Genomic DNA, 23,885 nt, shown 5'->3' with positions numbered 1-23,885 from the left:
CTATTCCATCTTTCTCACCATAAATCACTTTTGTTACAATTAAGGCCAGTATGATCCTATTAAGCCCGGTTGGCATTGAAACACATGGGGATAGGTGTGTTGATATGCCTAATAATCAATGAACATGAGCAAAAATATATWTTTTTTTTCTTCCAGATTTAAACTGATTAAAACACACACACAAACTAGTCATGCATATTGTGCATCTAGCTATGGTGCCTTTACCAAGATTAGAATCAATTAAACATTTGTACCCTCTCCAAGACGTTTGGAGTGAACAAGTAGTCGTTGATGCAGAGAGAGAAGAATTTGATCAGGGTTGAGGGATATCAGGGACAAAAGACCTATAAAGTGGTGGATAAAAATGCAAACAAAATGGAGGGACAAGAAGATGACTATTGGGTGACTACTCATGCACTTTTTGGGTGGGGGCTTATTGTTGTCTTTCATTCATCCAGGTGATTCTGTTTTTTTGGTCCACTACCGGTATCTTTTTAATACATAGAGATTAAAAACTGTCTACAGATCGGCTTTAGGGAGACAAGTAGATTAACAAGAATAGCAGTACAGCAAATGTAAATTACATTTCAGATAATTCATTAAAGGTTGTGTGTGTGTTATGGTCATCGTTACATTGCTTCTTATCCAGAGGACCAGTGTGGGTGCAGGGTTGAGTTCTAACTAGGGATGGACGATATAAATCGGTGAACATATCGGAATCGGCCGATATTAGCTAAAAATGCCAACGTTGGTATTGGCCCGATGTCTAGTTTAACGCCGATGTGATAAACCGATGTCAAAGCTGACGTGCATACCAATATAACATAGGTAAATTACGTAATGACGCCACATAAAATTTTGCGCTACACGTGCAACATAGCATTCCCATCCTGGCCCACAATGTCTGCTGTGTGGGTATTGGCGGGAACTGGATATTGTCGGGAACTGGAACACGCAGTCGTACAAGTCGATAAGAATGCAGACCATGGAAGAATTGGGACATTTTCAGCTTCCAGGAATTGTATACAGATCCTTGCGACATGGGGTCGTGCATTATCATGCTGAACCATGATGATTGGAACAACAATGGGTATCTCGGTGCATTTAAATTAACATCGATAAAATGAAACTGTGTTCGTTGTCCGTAGCTTATGCTTAGCCATACCGTCACCATGGGGCATTCTGTTTACAACGTTGACATCAACAAACCGCTCACCCACACAAGTGGTCTGCGGTTGTGAGGCCGGTTGGACGTACTGCTAAATTCTCTAAAACAACCTTGGGAGGCGGCTTATGGTAGAGAAATTAACATTAAATTATCAGGCAACAGCTCTAGAGGACATTCCTGCAGTCTGCATGCCAACTGCACACTCCCTCAAAACTTGACATCTGTGGCATCGTGTTGTGACAAAACTGCACATTTTAGAGTGGCCTTTTATTGTCCCCAGTTTCTTGATATGCTACACCTGTCAGCAGGATGGATTATCTTGGCAAAGGAGAAATGCTCACTAACATGCTGACCAGACCAGACACGTCGCGTGCACGAGCGTCGCAAAATACATTTAGGAGTCCATGTTATTCAATTTTGCACCCACACAGCTCGTGCGGGCGAAAAAGTGTCTGTGACTCCAAGGGCTAAAATAGAACTCATTCCTATTTCTGACGCAGATCACACTGCAAGTCCTGCCTCTCCCATCTCCTCATTGTTTTATAGAAGCAGGTACCCACGTGCCATCTCCTCATTGGTTATACCAACGTGGGTGATTGAAAGACGAACTGTTTTGCCGGTAGTCGTGGTAATACAATGAAAGTTTAGATGCGATCACCATATAAGTTAAACGATGAAAAGGCCTGGAAGGAGCAGAGATGACTAGAAACGATTCGGTTGGCCGCCGTTTTATGTGTGGATTAATTGTCGGAGTAAAGGTCCTTGTGCATTTCAGGTAAAATAACAACTCAATGCTAGCTAAATAGGACAAATTAACGTTAGCTAGCAAGTGCAAGCTAACTAGCTAAATTGCCATACATGTTTAATGCTTTTCGACCTGTCCCCAAATTAATGTCATTGGTTCAGAGTTTTTTTTGATATTTTAACCTGCGTGCCGTGATCGCGTTTGGTGTAGGGGGTCAAAATAAATGTATGCACGATAGCGCACGCGCGCAGCCGGTTTGGGTTCCGTGTAACAGGGATGTAATAAGATAAAGAAGYTTTTTGTGTATATGATACATTTCTGGGATCTTTTATTTCAGCTCATGAAACATGGGACCAACACTTTACATGAACATTTTACATTGAACAAAAATATAAATGCAACAAGTTTCAAACAATTAAGTATATGTTTTCAAAATGCATACTGCCTCCAGCTCATTGCAAAGTGGTGTGTGACGCGCTGAAGCTTGCCGACCTTTGCCCATATGCACTTGAATGGCGAATGGGAAGAGCACTTCAATTAGCCTACCAGTTGAGAAATAAAAATAGAAGCACTTTTTAAATCGTGGCCATAAAACTGTTAGCACAGGATTGCATGTAGAATTGTTAGGCAACGATTGGGCTTATAAACGCACGCTTCACTCCAGCAGCAACGAATGAGCGGATGTTTGAGAAGTTGTTGCAGCAGCTCTTGTGCCGTCTGAACGATTTTCGCTCATAGGCTCTATATCTGTATGCATGTGATAAACATAACTAACGGAAAATATACACGTGCCAATTTAATTCTACTAAATTATGCAAATTATCCTACAGACCGATAAGCATGATCGGTCAAATGTATTTCCATCAATGAATAGGCTAAAAAACATTATTTTGCAATGGGATTTTTTCATCTTCTCCCGGTCAAATGTCCAGCCCCAGTTTCATTTATTTTTAAATTGGCCAAAAGCCAGCTACTACCGGAAACCCTGACACACACGGGTCAGAGTTCAAACTAAGTAGCGTTCCACAACCATCAACAGCTCCCATAGACTAAAGTGATTAACATCACTCGATTAGTGCACACGCGCACTCACATAACACCATGCGCCTGTTATCTCCTCACTACCACACCTTGTTACCCCCTTAACACTAACCTATCCAAAATAACCATTGTGTCAAATGTGATTGTACATTACATCTGTGTATGCCCTCCCCTCTACCCCTGGCTCCCACACAAAGGAACCAAAAATAACACATTGGGTTCATGTGTGCCGAACCCTGAGCCGTGTAACCCTAAACCCTCCACTTAATGCTCCCGATCCCCTAATACCCCCACATACCAGGGATGGGGAGACAGGGGCACAACAAATATTTCCCTACAAAGGCCAGAGTTCAAACAGTAGAGTTGTCTCTCTGCTTCACAAACGTGTACACTAATGCAGGTGCAACTTGGCAGAAGGCTGGAGATAAAGGAGGGAGATTTCCCTTCCAACCTGGTAAATCAGACAAGAACATCCAGAGCCAGGGGGCTGTCATCACCTCCTAAGTCCAGGCATCTTAACCCCTCCCTGGACTGAGAACTCACCGTGGGCCCAGGCCTGACCTGCTATTCCCAGAGGGGTTAGGCCTCAGCTTAGACAAGAGTGAGAGAAAGAGGAGATCCCACACACAAACAAAGAGGGGACCACAAAGGGAGTCGCAAAAAGGCCTTTATAAGCAAAGCATTCTGGGTCAGTGGTGGTGTCGTGTAATGTTAATTTATAACAGCCCTAAAATCAGATCATAAAAGGAAAGCATAAACGGGAAGATTCCATTGATGATAGGTGCGTGTACGGTGAGTGTGTATGGTGATACAGGACAGCTATGCCGTTTTAGACAAGTATAAATACACTAGAAAAAACACTACAAAACACCCAGCTGCCCTTTTTGGCTCCCAATCACTGGAAACTAACTTGGAGCTACTTGGCTTTCAACTGTCAGAAGTCTAATCTGAGTCAAGGTCTTTCCTTTTCAAAGTGACTTCTTAGAACTGCTTATTTTAGGTGTTCTATTCCAGAGTTTATACCGTTGAGTAGGGATGGAATTAACCATAGAATTAGAACTTCCTCTAATTTTATAGAAGGGGAGAATCCTGTGTACATCACTGATAACTTACTAAGTCGCAGTTCAGCTCTGAAGCAGAACTATACAGGAGGATAGCCCTGGGCTAATGCTGGTCCTATCTATTCTACTGTCACAGAATGAGGTGTGAAATTAAGCTGGGCTAAGACCAAACCCAAGGCTCAGGGCTACACAGATACAGATATGGCACACCTGTTAATGTTGATATCAGTCACTCACTCTCACAGAGCTGAACCAAACACACAAGCACACGCCCTGACCTCTATTAGGGAACACAATGGCGCTGTAAGGGAATCCCAATAAACAGCTCCCTGAGGATCACTGGAACACCAGAGGTAGGTGTGGGTATTGTTAGAGCTCATTAAATTAATACAGGCGTGGTGTGTGTGGTGACCAGCTACAGGTAAACCCCTGACTAAAATCAGAACTTTATGTCACCCTTCAACATCCCCTGCTGTCCCTAAGGCTAAGAGGGAAAAGTACACACTGTTGCTACCTCACAGTCCAACCACAGACGATGAAACGAGATGGACGAAATGTATTCAGAATCAGACATTACATTTGTCAATGTAAAAAATGAAAAGGGATTATCAATATCAACAGAAGTAAAAGTAGTGGTGTGTGAGAGGCTGGTCTTGGACTGCCCTCTAGTGGGATTTGCTCCAGCATTCATACTTGACCAGTCGTTCACATCTACAGTATACCCAGCAGGATGTAACTCACCTCTCTGCCCTTGTGTGTGACGAGCGCGGCCAGTGGCTTGGCGTAGAAGCGGCTGAAACTAAAGCCCAGACAGCCGTACATACTGTTAGCCGTCAGCTTCAGAGCCTTCTGACGGATGTCATACTGCACAAAGAGACAGAGAGATTTAGAGAAAAGCAAATAAGTTCAAATAGTCCTGTGTTATTCAAGAAAAACCACCACCTATGCATTTCAGCTTCAAGCAAGTGTGGTCTGGGTTATGAGTAACAAATCAGTTTCTGAAACTGAAAATCACAACAGAAAGAAACCTGACAGCAGAAGTCATTATGCATGTACCTGCAGGTAAAGGTCAGGGTTGATGTCTTGTGCTTTCATCAGCTGTTTCACTTGTTTACGTCGTTCCACCAGCTTGCGAATCTCTTTGGGCAGAATTCCCATCTCCAGGTCGGCGTCCGGAACCTCTGGAATCTCATCAGGGTCATGCTCCTTTTGGTACAGAAACCAGAAATGGTACTGTTCAAATAACACACACACACAGTGAGTCTCTCTCCGACTAAGACACACATACACACACCTCAGTCTTCTTGTGTGTGCTGTGGGCCTCTCTCTGTACGGTGGTGAAGCAGATGTTGAACTCTTGAATGATGGACGGGTACAGACTGTTGAAGTCCAGCAGCAACACAAACTTATCATAGAAACCTATGGGGAGTGAATAGGAGTTACACCTCACAGACCATTTCATCAAAATAAAATACATCTCGGTGCCACTCAGAAATCTTTGCTCCGGTGAATGTCACACTCTAGGGTGCATTCTGACTAGCAGGGCACTTCATAGAAACACACGTCTGTCATTTTGATGGCGTAAATATTTTTTTTTACATTGTTTTATATGAATCATACTAATAAGTCTGTAACAAAACAATAGTTACTACACACACCTTGTTCAATATGAAACATAACAGAACTATCAGTTTTATGGAACACACAAACCTTTTTCTGACAGTATGCAGGAAGCGAGTACAGTAGCCTCAAACAAAGACCATTTTATTTGGAGGGGGATTACATTTCCGGGAATGATTAAAAACACTTCAAAACAATTCAATCCATGCTACAGTACTATTGATGAGGTGTGTAGACAACACTTAAGGTAAAGATAGGAGAACGTCTCCACATATTACTTTGTTACAGCATGGACATTTTGGGGCGAACTTCACACAGAATGTTACAAAAACATAATAGAAACTTCAGAGACTTCATAATGCACATATTGACCCCCCCTACCCCGACTCACCCACTTTGGGGTCCAGTACCAGTCCACCTGCATATGCTGCTTTCTTTCTTCTACTCTTCCCTTTCCCAGAATCCCCCTCCTCCTCTCCCTGAGTGAGGGAACGTGAGAGAGGAAAATGGAGAAAGTGAGATGGAGAGCGAGAAAAAAGTAGAGAGAAACAGAGAAAGTGAGAAAAGGAGAGGTGAACGTAAGAGAGAAAGGAAGAAAGTCCGTCTTGCAGTAGGTCCATACGGTGAGTGAGCGATGAGACAAATCTAAAATGTTTTATTACATTGGTGGGCTTCCTGTTCCTTTCAGTGTCAAAACCTAAATAAGCCAGACCTCAAAATCCCTAAAAACATGTGTGTGTTTAGACTTTAGTTTAGTGCAGTTCTCTACCCTGGCTCTGGCTACGACACAAAGGAAATACAATCAGGTGTCTAGTATTGGCCTCATGCAAGTGTGTATACCAGTTCTTGTTGGGCCTTCTTGAAGGAGGGTTTGTCAGGTACGATGTAGTTCTTGTCATGGAAGGCATGGAGCAGTAGATACTCATTCCTTTCAGAACGACCCCCCATCAGAGTACGAGACTAGAGCGAGAGAACGAGATGAGAGAGAGAGAAAAAGAGAGGGCGGGTGCATGTGTTAAGAATTACTCAGCATTTCACTCAACGGTGCGTGTATGTGTCTCTCTCACCAGTACGTTGCCTGCTATGTTTGTGATCTGCAGGGCGAGAGGCAGCACGTTGAGCTCACACATGATCTGGAGGATCAGCTTGGCATCCGTCCATGTCAACTCCAACAGGTACAACAGGTGGGGGGAGTCACTGATAGAGGGACAGACACACACCAGGACCTTTACAGCTGAACTTTAGATTTTTATTGTGGGACCAAGCACTCATATGTAGAGGCACACACACCTGTAGAGGTTTTTGATGTTCTCAGCAGGTATAGTGGCTCGCTCAGTCTTCAGCACCTGAGCAGCCAGCTCAGTCAGGTGGTAACTCTTACAGCGAATCAGCTCCTTGGCTGAGATCTCAACGTCACACACCAGACGGCCACAGGTGGCGCTCTTCTCTGCAAAGCCACTGCGACCCTACGCAGCACAGGCACCAGAGAGGAAGACCATTAACACCCACTCTAACCTCCACTATCCTTTGCTGTAAGGCCTAGATATGGACCAAAGCCACTGCAAAGGAGTGTGACATGTGCAAGCATAATGAAGGAGACTTTAGCTCAGTGGGCTAACATGATATTGAGTTGCTCTGAGGACCCAGGTTCGAGTCCCTGATACTCACCCCTAGTTTGGGCATGTTGGACCTCTTGAGGCGTCCGATCTTGGACCAGTGGGGGACCTTACACACAGTGATTCTCTGAAGGAGCACTTCCAGGTCAAAGCCAAATATATCATGACCCTACAGGAAATAGATGAGAAGAGAGGTCAGCTGGGGTGTAAACATAGACAGCTGTAATACACAGTGGATTCTGAAAGTATTTAGACCCCTTCCCTTCCACATTTTCTTAAGTTACAGCCTTATTCTAAAATGTATTACATCATTTTTCACTCAATCTACACACACAATACCCAATAATAACAAAGTGAAAAGACGTTTTTTTTTTTAAATAAATGTATAAAATAAAAATACCTTATTTACATACAAAAGTTTGGGGTCACTTAGACATTTCCAACACATACATTAAATGAGTTGCAAAATGAATAGGAAATATAGTCAAGACACTGACAAGGTTAGAAATAATGATTTTTAATTGAAATTGTGTCCTTCAAACTTTGCTTTCGTCAAAGAATTTTCAGCAATTACAGCCTTGCAGACCTTAGGCATTCTAATCTGAAGAGATTTCACTCCATGCTTCCTGAAGCACCTTCCACAAGTTGGATTGGCTTGATGGGCACTTACGTTCCATACAGTCAAGCTGCTCCCACAACAACTCAATAGGGTTGAGATCCAGTGACTGTGCTGGCCACTCCATTATAGACAGAATACCAGCTGACTGCTTCTTCCCTAAATAGTTATTGCATAGTTTGGAGCTGTGCTTTGGGTCATTGTCCTGTTGAAGGAGGAAATTATTTAATGAAGCTGCCAGTTGAGGACTTGTGAGGCATCTGTTTCTCAAACTAGACACTAATGTACTTGTCCTCTTGCTTAGTTGTGCACCGGGGCCTCCCACTCCTCTTTCTATTCTGGTTAGAGCCAATTTGCGCTGTTCTGTGAAGGGAGTAGTACACAGCGTTGTACCAGATCTTCAGCTTCTTGGCAATTTCTCAAATGGAATAGCCTTCATATCTCAGAACAAGAATAGGCTGACGAGTTTCAGAAGAAAGTTCTTTGTTTCTGGCCATTTTAAGCCTGTAATCAAACTCACAAATGCTGATGCGCCAGATACTCAACAAGTCCAAAGGCCAGTTTTATTGATTCTTTAATCAGTACAACAGTTTTCAGCTGTGCCAACAATTGCAAAAGGGTTTTCTAATGATCAATTAGCCTTTTAAAATGATAAACTTGGATTAGCTAACAATGTGCCATTGGAACACAGGAGTGATGGTTGCTGATAATGGGCCTCTGTACCCCTACAGTGTCAACAGTATGTGAACCGTTTGGACTTACCTGGATTGCTGCATAAATTGGTCATCAAATTTGATCTGATCTTCATCTAAGTCACAGCAATAGACAATATAGTGTGCTTAAACTAATAACACACAAACTATTGTATTTTTCTTGTCTATACTGAATACATCATTTAAACATTCACAGTGTAGGTTGGGAAAAGTATGTGTACCCCAAGGCTTATGACTTTTCCAAAAGCCAATTGGAGTCAGCTCACCTGGAGTCCAATCAATGAGACGAGATAAGAGATGTTGGTTAGAGCTGCCCTGCCCTATAAAAAAAACTAACAAAATTTGAGTTTGCTATTCACAAGAAGCATTGCCTGATGTGAACCATGCCTCAAACAAAAGAGATCTCAGAAGACCGAAGATTAAGAATGGTTGACTTGCATAAAGCTGGAAAGGGTTACAAAAGTATCTCTGTTCATCAGTCCACATTAAGACCAATTGTCTATAAAATAGAGAGAAGTTCAACACTGTTGCTATTCTCCCTAAGAGTGGCCGTCCTGCAAAGATGACTGCAAGAGTACAGCGCAGAATGCTCAATGAGGTTAAGAAGAATCCTTGAGTGTCAGCTAAAGACTTACTGAAATCTCTGGAACATGCTAACATCTCTGTTGACGAGTCTACGATACGTAAAACACTAAACAAGAATGGTGTTCATGGGAGCACTCCACAGAAGAAGCCACTGCTGTCTAAAAAAACAACAACATTGCTGCACATCTGAAGTTTGCAAAAGTGCACATGGATGTTCCACAGCGCTACTGGCACAATATTCTGTGGACAGATGAAACTACAGTTGAGTTGTTTGGAAGGAACACACAACACTATGTATGGAGAAAAAAAAGGCACAGCACACCAACATCAAAACCTCATCCCAACTGTAAAGCATGGTGGAGGGAGCATCATGGTTTGGGGCTGCTTTGCTGCCTCAGGGCCTGGACAGCTTGCTTTTCATTGATGGAAAAATCAATTCCCAAGTTTATCAAGACATTTTGCAGGAGAATGTTAGGCCATCTGTCCCCCAATTGAAGCTCAACAGAAGTTGGGTGATGCAACAGGACAACGACCCAAAACAGAAGTAAATCAACAACAGAATGGCTTCAACAAAAGAAAATACGCCTTCTGGAGAGGCCCAGTCAGACTCCTGACCTCAACCCGATTGAGATGCTGTGGCAGGACCTCAAGAGAGCAGTTCACACCAGACATCCCAAGAATATTGCTGAACTGAAACAGTTTTGTAAAGAGGTCCAAAATTCTTCCTGACTGTGCGGGTCTGATCCGCAACTACGGAAAACATTTGGTTGAGGTTATTGCTGCCAAAAGAGGGTCAACCAGTTATTAAATCCAAGGGTAAGAAGAAGAAGGGGGTGTGTGCCTTATGATTAACGAGTCGTGGTGTGATCATAACAACATACAGGAAGTCAAGTCCTTTTGTTCACCTGACCTAGAATTCCTTACAATCAAATGCCGACCACATGATCTACCAAGAGAATTCTCTTCAATTAGAATCACAGTCGTGTATACCCCCCCCAAGCAGACACCTCGACAGCCCTGAAAGAACTTCATTGGACTCTATGTAAACTGGAAACCACATATATTGAGGCTGCATTTATTGTAGCTGGGGATTTTAACAAGGCAAATCTGAAAACAAGGCTCCCTAAATTTTATCAGCACATCAAATGCGTGACCCCGAGCTGGCAAAATCCAGGGTCATTGTTACTCTAACTTCCGCGACGCATACAAAACCCTCCCTCGCCCTCCTTTTAGCAAATCTGACCACGACTCCATTTTGTGGCTCCCAGCCGATAGACAGAAACTAAAACAGGAAACGCCCGTCAGGTCTGTTCAACGCTGGTCCGACCAATCTGATTCTACGCTTCAAGATTGCGTCGATCACGTGGACTGGGATATGTTCCGGATAGCGTCGAACAACAACATTGATGCATACGCTAATTCGGTGAGCAAGTTTATTAGCAAGTGCATCGGTGATGTTGTATCCACGGCGAATATTAAAACCTTCCGCAACCAGAAACCGTGGATTGATGGCAGCATTCGCACAAAACTGAAAGTGCGAACCCCTGCTTTTAATCAGTGCAAGGCGACCGGAAACATGACCGAATACAAACAAACAGTGTAGCTATTCCCTCGGCAAGGCAATCAAACAAGATAAGCGTCAGTATAGAGACAAAGTAGAGTCGCAATTCAACGGCTCAGACATGAGAGGTATGTGGCAGGGTCTACAGTCAATCACGGACTACAAAAAGAAAACCAGCCCCGTCGCGGACCCCGATGTCTTGCTCCCAGACAAACTAAACAACTTATTTGCTCGCTTTGAGAACAATACAGTGCCACCAACACGGCCCGCTACCAAAACCTGCGGGCTCTCTTTCACCGCAGCCAACGTGAGTAAAACATTTAAATGTGTTATCCCTCGCAAGGCTGCCGGCCCAGACGGCATCCCTAGCAGTGTCCTCAGAGCATGCGCAGACCAGCTGGCTGGTGTGTTTATGGACATATTCAATCAATCCCTATCCCAGTCTGCTGTTCCCACATGCTTCAAGAGGGCCACCATTGTTCCTGTTCCCAAGAAAGCTAAGGTAACTGAGCTAAACGACTATCACCCCATAGCACTCACTGCCGTCATCATGAAGTGCTTTGAGAGACTAGTCAAGGATCATATCACCTCCACCCTACCTGACACCCTAGACCAACTCCAATTTGCTTACCGCCCCAATAGGTCCACAGACAACACAATCGCAATCACACTGCCCTAATCCATCTGGACAAGAGGAATACTTATGTAAGAATGCTGTTCATCGACTACAGCTCAGCATTTAACACCATAGTACCCTCCATGGCTTTCTCCTGAGCCCGTACGGGAGTTGTAGCGATGAGACAAGATAGTAACTACTAACAATTGGATACCACGAAATTGGGGAGAAAAAGGGGGTAAAATAAAAAATTTAAATAATAAAATATATATAAAAAAAACAAAGTACTGAGTCAAGGGTCTGAATTCTTATGTGAAATTTCCATGTCTTATTTTTGTATAAATTTTGCAAAACTTGTTTTTGCTTTCTCATTATGGGGTATTGTGTGTGGATTGATGAGGGGGGGGGGGGAAACGATTTAATCAATTTTAGAATAAGGCTGTAACGTAACATTTTGAAAAAGTCAAGGGGTCTGAATACTTTCCGAATGCAATGTATGAAAATGACATATCAAAGTAGCTCCTATGCAGCGCATATTCTCAATTAGCTTATTACGTCACTCATAAGTATCTCATATGAAGCTGGTCTGTATCTTTATGGTTCTGCTATGTAGCTCATAAGAAGCTGGTATGTAGTTTCCCGTCCTACTCACCACCACGATGTCAGGGTCAAGCTTGTGCATCTTGGCCAGGAAGAATCCCAGTAGAGTTCTCTCAGTGGCCGCTATCTCCACCTTACCATTCTGACAGAGAGGGCGAGAGAGAAATGAGAGGGTTGGGGGGGGGGGGGGGCAAGTGATCAAGTCAAAGGAGGAGAGGGACGCATTTTTAAGTATTTGAACAGGGCTCTGACTGTTCACCTGTTAACGGACAGGATTTCAGAGAAACCAGTGTGGTGTTGTTCTGTCATAACTCACCTTCTTCTTTACGGCATCCATGAAGTCATAGGGGAAGATACAGTCGTTGGGTTTACTGACCACTAAAACACACAAAGGACAGAACACTAGGTCAGCAAACATTTGAGACAGTGAAAAAAGCCACAACATCCTTCCTCTCTCTTCCCATCCCTCCCTCCCTTGCAGGTTGTGACGCCAACTCACCACAGAAGTGTGTCTGGTAGGGGGGTTGAGGGGGGGCCTTGTCCAGGTGGAACCTGTGGTGGACCAGGGCAGCCAGGGACACAATCTAGGGATGGACAAGAAGCAGGAAATAATAGGTAAGGTTCAGGCCAGTTGCATCACTAATTATTTAGCCAAGTCTAATTAGTCAGAGTCAGTATCACACGCAATCACACCACACAGAGAGAGTGAGAGAGAGAGAGAGAAACAGGGTTCGTACAGACAGTGGCATGTTAAATTTAAGGACTTAAACACGAATATTCTAATATCCAACATTTTCCATACGCACAAAAGGAAGGGTTGAATCTACATTTGTCAAGCATTTTAGCTCTCAATGTGACGTTAGGTTGCGGAGAATCATTCAGTTCTGTACCTGCCTGGCTGAGTGCGAGTGTGGGTGGAATGAGCGAGCTCACCTGGCAACCACAGCGCGAAACACATGAAGAAATAAAACTCGGTAGTCTGCCTGGAAATGTATTTGCAAGACCAATACATTTTTCTAATATTTTTGATAAACATATTTGTTCATAATCTGTTCTCCTCTCAATTTAATTCCAAGTACTTTTCAAGTACCAACTTGAGAAAATGTCTGATTTTCAGGGTATTCCAGTACTTGAATTTCACAGTGCCATATTGAAGTACTTTAAGCACCTTGTGCAAACCCTGGAAAGAGAGAGAAGGTGGATGGTTTCAGAAAACTCCAGACATGTAGGGTTAATGTGTAACCATGGCTTTTCAGCCCTTTTGCTGCTCAGTGGCTGGAAAATTTGAACAATAACATGCAAACACAGAGGTAACGGCTGTGGTGCCACGGAGAGGATCTAACCAAAGCTAACCTAACAGGCCATCAGATCACCGAAAACATATAAAGATTACAGTAACATACGGTTTCTACCATAACAAACCATCCCTACACTAGCCGTAACAGGATTCCAATGGAGACCATCAGGGTTGTCGCATTCTAATAAAGGGATTATTTGCTATCTGAAAAATAAAAATGTATCTTATTGTATTTGAAGCCATATCCTTTCATATTTACCTACCTACAATAAAAAGGAAAGTAAAAAGGTGACCTTGTTAAGACAAGTGTTACACTACATGCAATAACATCCACTATCCATTTTGATTGGAATGTGCATTATCTATCTATGGGCTGATTGAGTTGATAAGAGATGGGCCCATTGTTCAAGTGAATGACAGAATTAGTCATTTACTAGATTACTCACAGTGAGAGTGTAGCAATATAACTCATAGAATGGGAACATTGTCTCCTCAGACCATGTCAATGCCATAGAATGGGAATATCTGTTCTAGTGTCTGAATGGGAATGTGTTCTCGGAATTCTAATTCTATGGGTTAGTTAAAGGGTACTTGTTCCACTTGCTAGTTCCACCTAGACTAAAAACTGCTGTGATGCCGCATCCAGAGTGCTGAGGTTGGGGACTGTATGTGGGGACTGTATCCCCTGACTATCCTTTCTAGGGAGTTTTTCCTAGCCACCGTGCTTCTACACCTGCATTGCTTGCTGTTTGGGGTTTTAGGCTGGGTTTCTGTACAGCACTTCGAGATATTAGCTGATGTACGAAGGGCTATATAAAATAAACTTGATTTGATGTGCAGCCATTAACCTATCTAAACCAGGGGTGTTCAACCGGGGGTTGGCGGCCCTGAGGTACTGCAGGGGGTCCGCAAAAATATATATACAACAAGAACAGAATAAATACATTTTTAATGACATACCGACAGTAGGAGAATAGGCTACCAGTGCAGCAAGTAAGCTTTCTTGACTTGGACTGTCAGAAAAAAAAAAAAAAATCAACACGTCTGACCTTTGTTTACCAGCTAAACAGCTGCTCTTTGCAAAAATGTGTTTGGAGTTACCTATCTAGCTAAAAGACTATGTTAGAGTGTACACTTCCTCTTCCAATTATAATGTGGGAGGGGTCAAAATAATGAAAAACTATCTACCAAATCTATTCATTTWAAAAATGTTGATTACTTCTCCTTGCCATTATCATTCACCTGATAAGACGTTACATTCCCCCCCCCCCCCCATTTAGGTATGATGGGGGTCTATGGCTCGCTGGTTTGCCTGGGAGGGGGTCCCTGGGCAAGAGAAGGTTGAAAACCCCTGATCTTAACATATGACAGAAATACAGACCTCGTTGTGGTGTGTCTTGGGGTTCTGTACAGTCTTCAGGCTGATGGACATGACAGTGAGAGGTGGAGGAGGCAGGTCTTTGACCACGGTGACCAGGTCACTACGCATCGCCACTGCTTCCACCTTACACCAGCTCACAGGCACGCTGCTCAACTCTACAGGGAGATAGGAGAGAGGGTTAGAGTGTTAGAGGTGTGTGTTGCTTGTTTGTGTGAGTGTGTGACTATGAGAGAGTGCGTGTGAACTTCTATGTGTCTCAGAACGTGTGTAGTCTTACGTGGGGTCTTGATGTCCAGCCAGCAGGGTCCTTTGATCTTCCTGCTGAGGAGGAAGTGTTCCATGCTGGAGGTGTTGGTTCCAAACACCTTGGAGAAAGTCACCCCCTTGAGGTCCGAGGGCAGAGACGGATACTCAGCCTGCACAAAAAAATACAATAACAATGGATAAGATATATATATGTATAAGAGAGCGAGAGAGAGCGAGAGAGAGGTGAGAGAGTGAGCGAGAATACTCACAGAGTATCTGACTTCCAGGTACTCTGACTCTGTAGGGACGTCAGCGATCTCAAAGGCGTAGCTTTTCTCCACTTTCTACAGAAGGAAACAGAGAGCACAGACAGTCTATCAACTAATCATTCAACCAAATCAGTCAACATGTCTATAATAAACATGCTCAGGAAGTCATGAAATGAACATTGGTTCCCATGTGTAGGCTAATTCCTGGTCTCTGCTAAGAAAGGGAAAGGAGGATACCTAGTCAGTTGTACAACTGAATGCATTCAACTGAAATGTGTCTTCTGCATTTAACCCAACCCCTCTGACATCATTCTGTAAGTCTAATCTTTCTCTATCTGGTCCTAGGGGAGATGGCACAGACCTTGGACTTGAACTTCATGATCTTAAACTTCTCAGAGAGGTCATTGACCTCCTGGTAGACGTCCATCATCCCCACCGGAGTGTCTGTCTCCTCGCCTGTCTTTGGGTTCACCTTCTGTCAATAACACACAACCAATAAGGAGACCCATTATAAAACACACAACCTACCAGAAGAGCAATCACAAAACACACAAGACAGTATTAAGTGGAAACGTCAACCTTCCATAATAAAGCTCAGAGACAGTTTGGGTCACAGTTGATTCCAATAGTAGTCTAACATGGTGTGAAAACGTGGATATTCTGGAGTAGATGATCATGTGACAGGAAACAGGACTCACGCGTTCGCGGGGCAGGAAGTGCATGGTCCTCTCGATGTTCTTCACTGACACACAGCAGCTGACGTGGGCCTTGGCTGACTCGATCCACACCTTACCAAATAGGTACACCACACCTAGAAAACACATTATATAACCATAAAATGACCACATCTTAACATGTTTAGCCACATTTTGTTTAGGAAGGGCTCACTTTCTTGGTTGTTTTAGTGAGGATTCCTGAACATCTGATTGGTAATATGAACTCGGTTGGCTGTAATAGTCTATGGGTTAAGTAAGAACACACGTGTTTGGCTGTTCTAGTCCATGGGTTTGGTAAGAACTCACCTGGTTGGCTGTATTGGTCCTCGAAGGCATCCAGCCAATAGAAGCGGAACATGAGCTCTCCCTCTGGCCCCTCGGCCAATGGGAGACGGCTGGGGTCGACTTGCACCTCCACGGGGGCCTCACTGTCCCCCTCCTCCTGACCCCAAGACCCCCCCAGCTTGCCCCTCCTGGAGGAACAGGATAGAGGGGCTAAAAAGGTTCTCATGATCCAATGGTTCCTACTGTAAATCAGTGGTACTAAAAATACTTGAAAGTACTACTTAAGTAGTTTTTTGGGGCATATGTACTTTACTATTTATATTTGACAACTTTTACTCCACTACATTCCTAAAGAAAATAATGTACTTTTTTCTCCATACATTTCCCCTGATACCCAAAAGTACTCGTTACTTTTTGAATGCTTAACAGGACAGGAAAATGGTCATCCCTACTGCCTCTGATCTGGCGGACTCACTAAACACAAATGCTTCATTGGTCAATTACGTCTGAGTGTTGGAGTGTTCCCCTGACTATCCATAATATAAAAGAAAGTATGGTTTGCCTAATATAAGGATTTTGAAATTATTTATACCTTTACTTATTTTAGAAATTACATTTACTTTTGATACTTAAGTATATTTAAAACCAAATACTTTTACTCAAGTAGTATTTCACTGGTTGACTCACTTTTACTTGAGTAAAAGTAAAGATACCTTAATAGAAAATGACTCAAGTATGACAATTGAGTACTTTTTCCACCACTGATGTAAACACACACACACACAAAGTTATTTGGCCTTGACTCAAAGTATAACCCATAGAGATAGAAGACTAGTGCCCAAAAGCCTATTTCAGCATTGGCAGCACCACTGTGGACTTTCACCATTTCTGAAGTAGTCAACTTGGTGGGACTTCATATGGGTTAAGGAAGGACCACACTTCCTACTCAATTCACCATGAGGGATCAGCCAATTAATTATACATGAGCAAACATTCCATAAATGCAGGTGGCAGTAAATCACCAACGATGACTTTATACCTGTTCAAACAGTATGCAGCCTTTCAGTTTGTTTGCCAACTCATAAAGTATGAGAAGAAAATTGACTACTTCAATATGAAGATGGCCTCAATGGCACTGCCTGTGCTCTCACATACACCATATTGGGACAGATACAATGATGCCATGTCTAGCAAAGTCTATGGTAGAACCACTAACAGAAGAAAAGCAAGCAGACACACACTCACAGTAGGACCAGGTCCTGTGGTTCTGCTTTGGGTTCCACTTTAACAGCTGGTTTGGTCTCTGGCTCCTCCTCTTCATTTACAGGCCCCTCCTTTTCCCGATCAAGCCCCACCTCCATGGGTTCGTCAAAGTCCACTCCGTCAAACTGCAAAGAGTTGTCCTCTGGGAGAGAGGGGAAGGGAGAGAGAGATTGATTGAGAGATGACAGACTGACAGCCATTGGGGAAAAGGCAGTGTTTCCCCTTGGATCGTTGGTGTGGCCAATGGTGCACTCTCCGACTGAACATTTGAGAGGCCCTCCTCTTGGCTGTGGAAACAATTTGGCTGTTTTAAAGCTAATTTCCCACAATTCTACACATTTGGCCATGGGGCTTAGAGAAAATGTGAAGTTTTAAATTAACTGTCCAGTGAAAATTTCCCTTTTAAAAGTTAACATTCTATTAACTCAAACCCAAATAATGTTTTTGTCCTATACTCGTATGTGGCCAATGCATAAATTGGGAGAAAAAAAATAAAAAGCACTTAAAAACCCCACAAACTTGTATCTTAAAACAGACCATCTCAATACTTGCTATTTCCTTACAGAATTCCTGAGGAGGATGAGCTGGCCAATAAACGGTATACTCATATCAATATTCTGTTGTAGGGGTACGCCCACACCATTCAAACAAAAAAGGCTGCTTTTTAATATAATTATACTGAACAAAAATAAACACAACATGCAACAATTTTAAAGATTTTATAAGGAAATCCCTCAATTTAAATAAATGAATCAGGCCCTAATCTATGGATTTCACACAACTGGGAATACAGACACGCATTGGTTGGTCACATAAAAAAACAAAAAAATTCAAGTAGGGCGTGGATCAGAAAACAAGTCAGTATCTGGTGTGATCACTCTCTACTGCACCTGCTATCTCTAACTCTGAATGCTCGACTATGAAAAGCCAACTGACAATTACTACTGAGGTGCTGAGCTGTTGCACCCTCTACAACCATTGTGATTATTATTATTATTATTTGACCCTGCTGGTCATCTATGAACGTTTGAACATCTTGGCCATGTACTGTTATAATCTCAACCCGGCACAGCCAGAATAGGACTGGCCACCCCTCAGAGCCTGGTTCCTCTAGGTTTCTTCCTAGGTTCCTGCCTTTCTACTGAGTTTTTCCTATCCCCCTGGCTTTGCTTGCTGTTTGGAGTTTTAGGCTGGGTTTCTGTACAGCACTTTGGTGACATCGGCTGATGTAAAAAAGGGCTTTATAAATAAATTTGATTGATTACCATTTGCCTCACGCAGCGCAACATCTCCTTCGTATAGAGTTGATCAGTCAGTTGATTGTTGCCCGTGGAATGTTGTCCCACTCCTCTTCAATGGCTGTGCGAAGTTGCTGAATATTGGCGGGAACTGGAACACGCTGTCTTACACGTCAATCCAGAGCATCCCAAACATGCTCAATGGGTGACATGTCTGGTGAGTATGCAGGCCATGGAAGAACTGGGACAGTTTCTGCGTCCAAGAATTGTGTATAGATCCTTGCGACATGGGGCCGTGCATTATCATGCTGAAACATGAGGGGATGGCGACGGATGAATGGCACGACAATGGGCCTCAGGATCTCGTCACGTTATCTCTGTGCCTTAAAATTGACAGATTTGAATGCAATTGTCTTTGTTATCCGTAGCTTTTGCCTGCCCACACCATAACCCCACCACCACGAAGCACTCTGTTCACAACGCTGACATCAGCAAACCGCTCACCAACAACGCTTTACAGGTTGTCTGCCATCTGCCCGGTACAGTTGAAAACCGGATTCATCCGTGAACAGCACACTTCTCCAACGTTCCAGTGGCCATCGAAGGTGAGCATTTGCCCACTGAAGCCGATTTCGACACAGAACTGCAGTCAGGTCAAGACCCTGGTGAGGACGACGAACACGTCGATGAGCTTCCCTGATACGGTTTCTGAAAGTTTGTGCAGAAATTCTTCTGTTGTGCAAACCCACAGTTTCATCAGCTGTCAGGGTAGGGTGGCTGGTATGGAACATTTCTGGGATCTTTTATTTGAGCTCATGAAACATGGGACCAACAATTTACACGTTGCGTTTATATTTTTGTTCAGTGTACAATTTTTTGGAAGGAAAACTATTTCACTCATATTGCAAGTAATTATAGGTCATATTTTATAGGAACCTGGAAACACTGGAAAGTTACTTTAAACTAATTTACTACAAATCTATACATTTTTCCATTGCTTATGCCGTTTTCCTATGCTATCCAAGTGTTTCAAACATAAAATCAATGGCGGCCCCATGCCATTTTTTTTATTTGCGATTTTTCCTGACTGTCAAGTTTTTATTCTGATGGTTGTTAGTTCTCAAACGTGATATTATTTAAAAATATATAGCTCCATTATCTTTTCTACATACTTTATATCTGGGTTTTAGTCGTTTAAGTTTACACTGAAAATGTTTTTACATCATATCTTTTGGAGTAGCATCCACGATTTAGCAGAATATAGGGGAAACACTGAAAGGGTTAGCCGAGAGCTGGTTTACCAAAGAGATTGAAGGAAAAACCCAAACTATATTTTAGTAGTTACTTGCTTAGAAAACTGTTAATACAGTCCCAAATGTTTTGCATGTCAGCAGTGAAGTGTTCAAGATATTGGACTTTCAAGAAGCAAAAATGTGTCACATGCCACGTCAAAGATGCATCATGATGTGGCAAGCGACACCTTGCTTCTTGAAAATTTCACTGACATGCAAAAATGCAATTTCAGCCTGGGGTGCCCGGTCTTAATACAGTCCAAATGTTTTGCATCTACCTATCAATTTTTGGTACATTAACATTAGTATTTCATTTTAAACTTTAGTTTACCATACTACTGTCAACGGTATGAATTTTTACCACTTTAAAATGGACATACAAACATTTCAAAGCTAACTACATTGAATTACATAATTTCAAAGGCCATTTCAAAGAGAATGTTACAAACTGGACTACATTTAGTAACTTACTTTGAAGGGACAGTGATTGGGTCTAAATAGGCTTTTGGTAGTGTTAATTCAGTGTACTTATCTTTAACTGACATTTCCTGAAAGTCAGACTCATCCCACACGCCAACTAATTTCTCTAAGCTTCAGAAGCATCTGCATCCACCAAATGTTGTCTACAGGGGGCGGAGATCGGGGTGCCTTGTGAGAATTTGTTGGCGAGTGGTCAATCCACCTCTACCATCCATTCTATTGGCCAACATGCAATCACTGGAGAATAAACTGGATGATCTCCGTTCGAGAGTATCCTACCAACAAGACATGTAATATCTTATGTTTCACAGAGTCGTGGCTGAACGACGACACGGATAATAAACAGTTAGCTGGGTTTTCCGTGCATGGGCAGGACAGATCAACTACGTCTGGTAAAACGAGGGGTGGGGGTGTGTGTCTATTTGTCAATAACAGCTGGTGTGCGATGCCTAACATAAAGGAAGTCTCTAGGTATTGCTCGCCTGAGGGAGAGTACCTCATGATAAGCTGTAGACCACACTATCTACCAAGAGAGTTCTCATCTACATTATTTGTAGCCGTCTATTTACCACCACAGACCGATGCTGTCACTAAGACCGCACTCAACCTACTCTATAAGGCCATAAGCAAACAAGAAAATGCTCCCTTGCCCACCATTTGGAGAATCTGACCATAATTCTATCCTCCTGATTCCTGCTTACAAACAAAAACTAAAGCAGGAAGTACCAGTGACTTGCTCAATACGGAAGTGGTCAGATGACACGGATGCTACACTACAGGACTGTTTGCTAACAGACTGGAATATGTTCGGGGATTCATCCAATGGCATTGAGGAGTACACCACCTCAGTCACAGGCCTCATCAATAAGTGCATCACCGACGTTGTCCCCACAGTGACCGTACGTACATATCCCAACCAGAAGCCATGGATTACAGGCAACATACGCATCGAGCTAAAGGCTAGAGCTGCCGCTTTCAAGGAGTGGGACACTATTCAGGACACTTTTTTTTTTAAAACACGCTATGCCCTCAGACGAACCATCAAACAGGCAAAGCATCAATGCAGGGCTAAGATTGACTCCTACTACACCGGCTCCGACGCTCGTCAGATGTGGCAGGGCTTAAAAACTATTACAGACCAAAGGGAAACCCAGTTGCGAGCTGCCCAGTGACGTGAGCCTACCAGACGAGCGAAATGCCTTTTATACTCGCTTCGAGGCAAGCAACACTGAAGCATGCATGAGAGGACCAGCTGTTCCGGACAACTGTGTGATCAAGCTCTCCGTAGCCGATGTGAGCAAGACCTTTAAACAGGTCAACATTCACAAGGCTGCAGGGCCAGACAGATTACCAGGACGTGTACTCAGAGCATGGGCGGACCAACTGGCAAGTGACTTCACTGACAATTTCAACCTCTCCCTGACCGAGTCTGGAATACCTACATATTTCAAGCAGACCTCCATAGTCCCTGTGCCAAGAAAGCGAAGGTAACCTGCCTAAATGACTACCGCCCCGTAGCACCCACGTTGTTAGACATGAAGTGCTTTGAAAGGCTGGTCATGGCTCACAACACCATCATCCCAGAAACCCTAGACCCCCTCCAATACCGCCCCAACATATCCACAGATGACACAATCTCAAATCACACTCCACACTACCCTTTCCCACCTGAACAAAAGGAACACCTACGTGAGAATGCTGTTCATTGACTACAGCTCAGCGTTCAACACCATAGTGCCCGCAAAGCTCATCACTAAGTTAAGGACCCTGGGGCTAAACACCTCCCTCTGCAACTGGATCCTGGACTTCCTGACGGGCCGTCCCCAGGTGATAAGGGTAGGCAACAACACATCTGCCATGCTGATCCTCAACACGGGGACCCCTCAGTGGTGCGTGCTTAGTCCCCTCATGTACTCCCTATTCGCCCACGACTGCACGGCCAAGCACGATGCCAACACCATCATTAAGCTTGCTGATGACAACAGTGGTAGGCCTGATCACCGACAACGATGAGACAGCCTATAGGAAGGAGATCACAGACCTGGCAGTGTGGTGCCAGGACATCAACCTCTCGCTCAACGTGAGCAAGACACAGGAGGAGATCAGGAAAAGGAGGGCCGAACACAACCCCATTCACATCGACGGGCTGTAGTGGAGCGGGTCGAGAGTTGCAAGTTCCTTGGTGTCCACATCACCAACAAACTATCATTACCCCTCAGGAGACTGAAAAGATTTGGCATGGGTCCCCAGATCCTCAACAGTTCTACAGCTGCACCATCGAGAGCATCCTGACCGGTTGCATCACCGCCTGGTATGGCAACTGCTCGGCATACGACCGACCGTAAGGCCCTACAGAGGGTACTGCGTACAGCCTAGTACGTCACTGGGGCCAAGCTTCAACAATCGAAGGATCTATATACGAGGCGGTGTCAGAGGAAGGCCCAAAAAATTGTCAGACTCCAATCACCCAAGTCATAGACTGTTCTCTCTGTTACCGCACGGAAAGCGGTACCGGAGCGCCAAGTCTAGGTCCAAAAGGCTTCTTAACAGCTACTACACCCAAGTCATAAGACTGCTGAACAATTAATCAAATGGCCACCCGGACTATATACATTGACAACCACCACCTATTTTATTTAGTAAATATATTCTCAACTTTATTTCTTAAACTGCATTGTTGGTTAAGGGCTTGTAAGTAAGCATTTCACAGAAAGGTCTACACCTGTTGTATTCGGCACGTGACAAATAAAATATAATTTGATTGCCACTTTAAGCCTAATGCTAGATTAAAAAGCACTTTCAATATATATTTTTAGTCTAGAACTAAGCTTAATCTGGGTCCAGGAAACCAGCCCAGCGAGTGCTAGATTAACTCCTAGTCTGATTTCTTACCCTCCTCAATTTCTTCCACCTTCACTCTCTTCTTCTCCACGAGGACAGAGGGCCTGGAGGTGGGGAGGCGGGAGGGCACCCGGGGAGTCAGCTCACCAGGAGGAGGGTGTTTCACCTTTGAACCCTGGGCAGAGGGAGACTCCTGCGATGGAGGGAAGTGACACATTACAACAGGAAGAAGACCAGGGGTGTACTCAGTAACTTTTGGCCTTAATGGAATATAAGAGGGGGCAGGGATCAATGGAGAGAGAGAAGAAGTGTACCTTAGGGGGTTGGGTTTTGATGGAGAAGGGGTTCATGGTAGTTCTGAGGGCCTTCTTCTTCTTCAGAGTGACGACCGGAGGAGTCAGGGGAGACGGCCTCTGAAAGAGGGGGCAGATGGAGACACTCAGACACACTGATAGCGTATTCTCCCCCAGTGAGTTCATGTCTTAGTGAAAAAGAATCAAACAACAAGCTGAAATCTAAGCATCTCCCAAATAATCTAGCCTAATTTGGTTTAAGAGAGGGGAATTACAGGAGCTGGACTAACCCATACACAGCAACCTGACAAAAAAACATTAAGGCTGAAGCGTTGTTGAACC

The 23,885-nt window shown here is 43.7% G+C and overlaps 1 protein-coding gene across 2 annotated transcripts in view; it reads right to left on the bottom strand.

The window, feature by feature from the left end:
• Positions 1 to 23,885, bottom strand: part of pola1 (polymerase (DNA directed), alpha 1) — a 91,884-nt gene that overhangs the window by 65,872 nt on the left and 2,127 nt on the right. The window contains exons 7-26 of one of the 2 annotated variants that reach the window (XM_024000044.2): positions 23,565 to 23,663; positions 23,302 to 23,443; positions 17,382 to 17,541; positions 16,158 to 16,324; positions 15,834 to 15,946; positions 15,497 to 15,610; positions 15,136 to 15,210; positions 14,898 to 15,036; positions 14,621 to 14,775; positions 12,442 to 12,526; positions 12,259 to 12,320; positions 11,995 to 12,084; positions 7,304 to 7,420; positions 6,926 to 7,101; positions 6,703 to 6,832; positions 6,476 to 6,595; positions 6,027 to 6,114; positions 5,310 to 5,434; positions 5,072 to 5,221; positions 4,757 to 4,879 (exon numbers count right to left, since the gene is read on the bottom strand). In XM_024000044.2, the coding sequence (XP_023855812.1) occupies positions 4,757 to 4,879; positions 5,072 to 5,221; positions 5,310 to 5,434; positions 6,027 to 6,114; positions 6,476 to 6,595; positions 6,703 to 6,832; positions 6,926 to 7,101; positions 7,304 to 7,420; positions 11,995 to 12,084; positions 12,259 to 12,320; positions 12,442 to 12,526; positions 14,621 to 14,775; positions 14,898 to 15,036; positions 15,136 to 15,210; positions 15,497 to 15,610; positions 15,834 to 15,946; positions 16,158 to 16,324; positions 17,382 to 17,541; positions 23,302 to 23,443; positions 23,565 to 23,663 (2,430 nt within the window). The remainder of the gene's footprint in view (positions 1 to 4,756; positions 4,880 to 5,071; positions 5,222 to 5,309; positions 5,435 to 6,026; positions 6,115 to 6,475; positions 6,596 to 6,702; positions 6,833 to 6,925; positions 7,102 to 7,303; positions 7,421 to 11,994; positions 12,085 to 12,258; positions 12,321 to 12,441; positions 12,527 to 14,620; positions 14,776 to 14,897; positions 15,037 to 15,135; positions 15,211 to 15,496; positions 15,611 to 15,833; positions 15,947 to 16,157; positions 16,325 to 17,381; positions 17,542 to 23,301; positions 23,444 to 23,564; positions 23,664 to 23,885) is intronic. The other variant, XM_024000045.2, reaches the window with a different exon arrangement.

This window comes from Salvelinus sp. IW2-2015, linkage group LG14, assembly GCF_002910315.2.
Source record: "Salvelinus sp. IW2-2015 linkage group LG14, ASM291031v2, whole genome shotgun sequence".
NCBI lineage: Eukaryota > Metazoa > Chordata > Actinopteri > Salmoniformes > Salmonidae > Salvelinus > Salvelinus sp. IW2-2015.
This window is presented reverse-complemented; position numbering and strand designations above follow the sequence as displayed.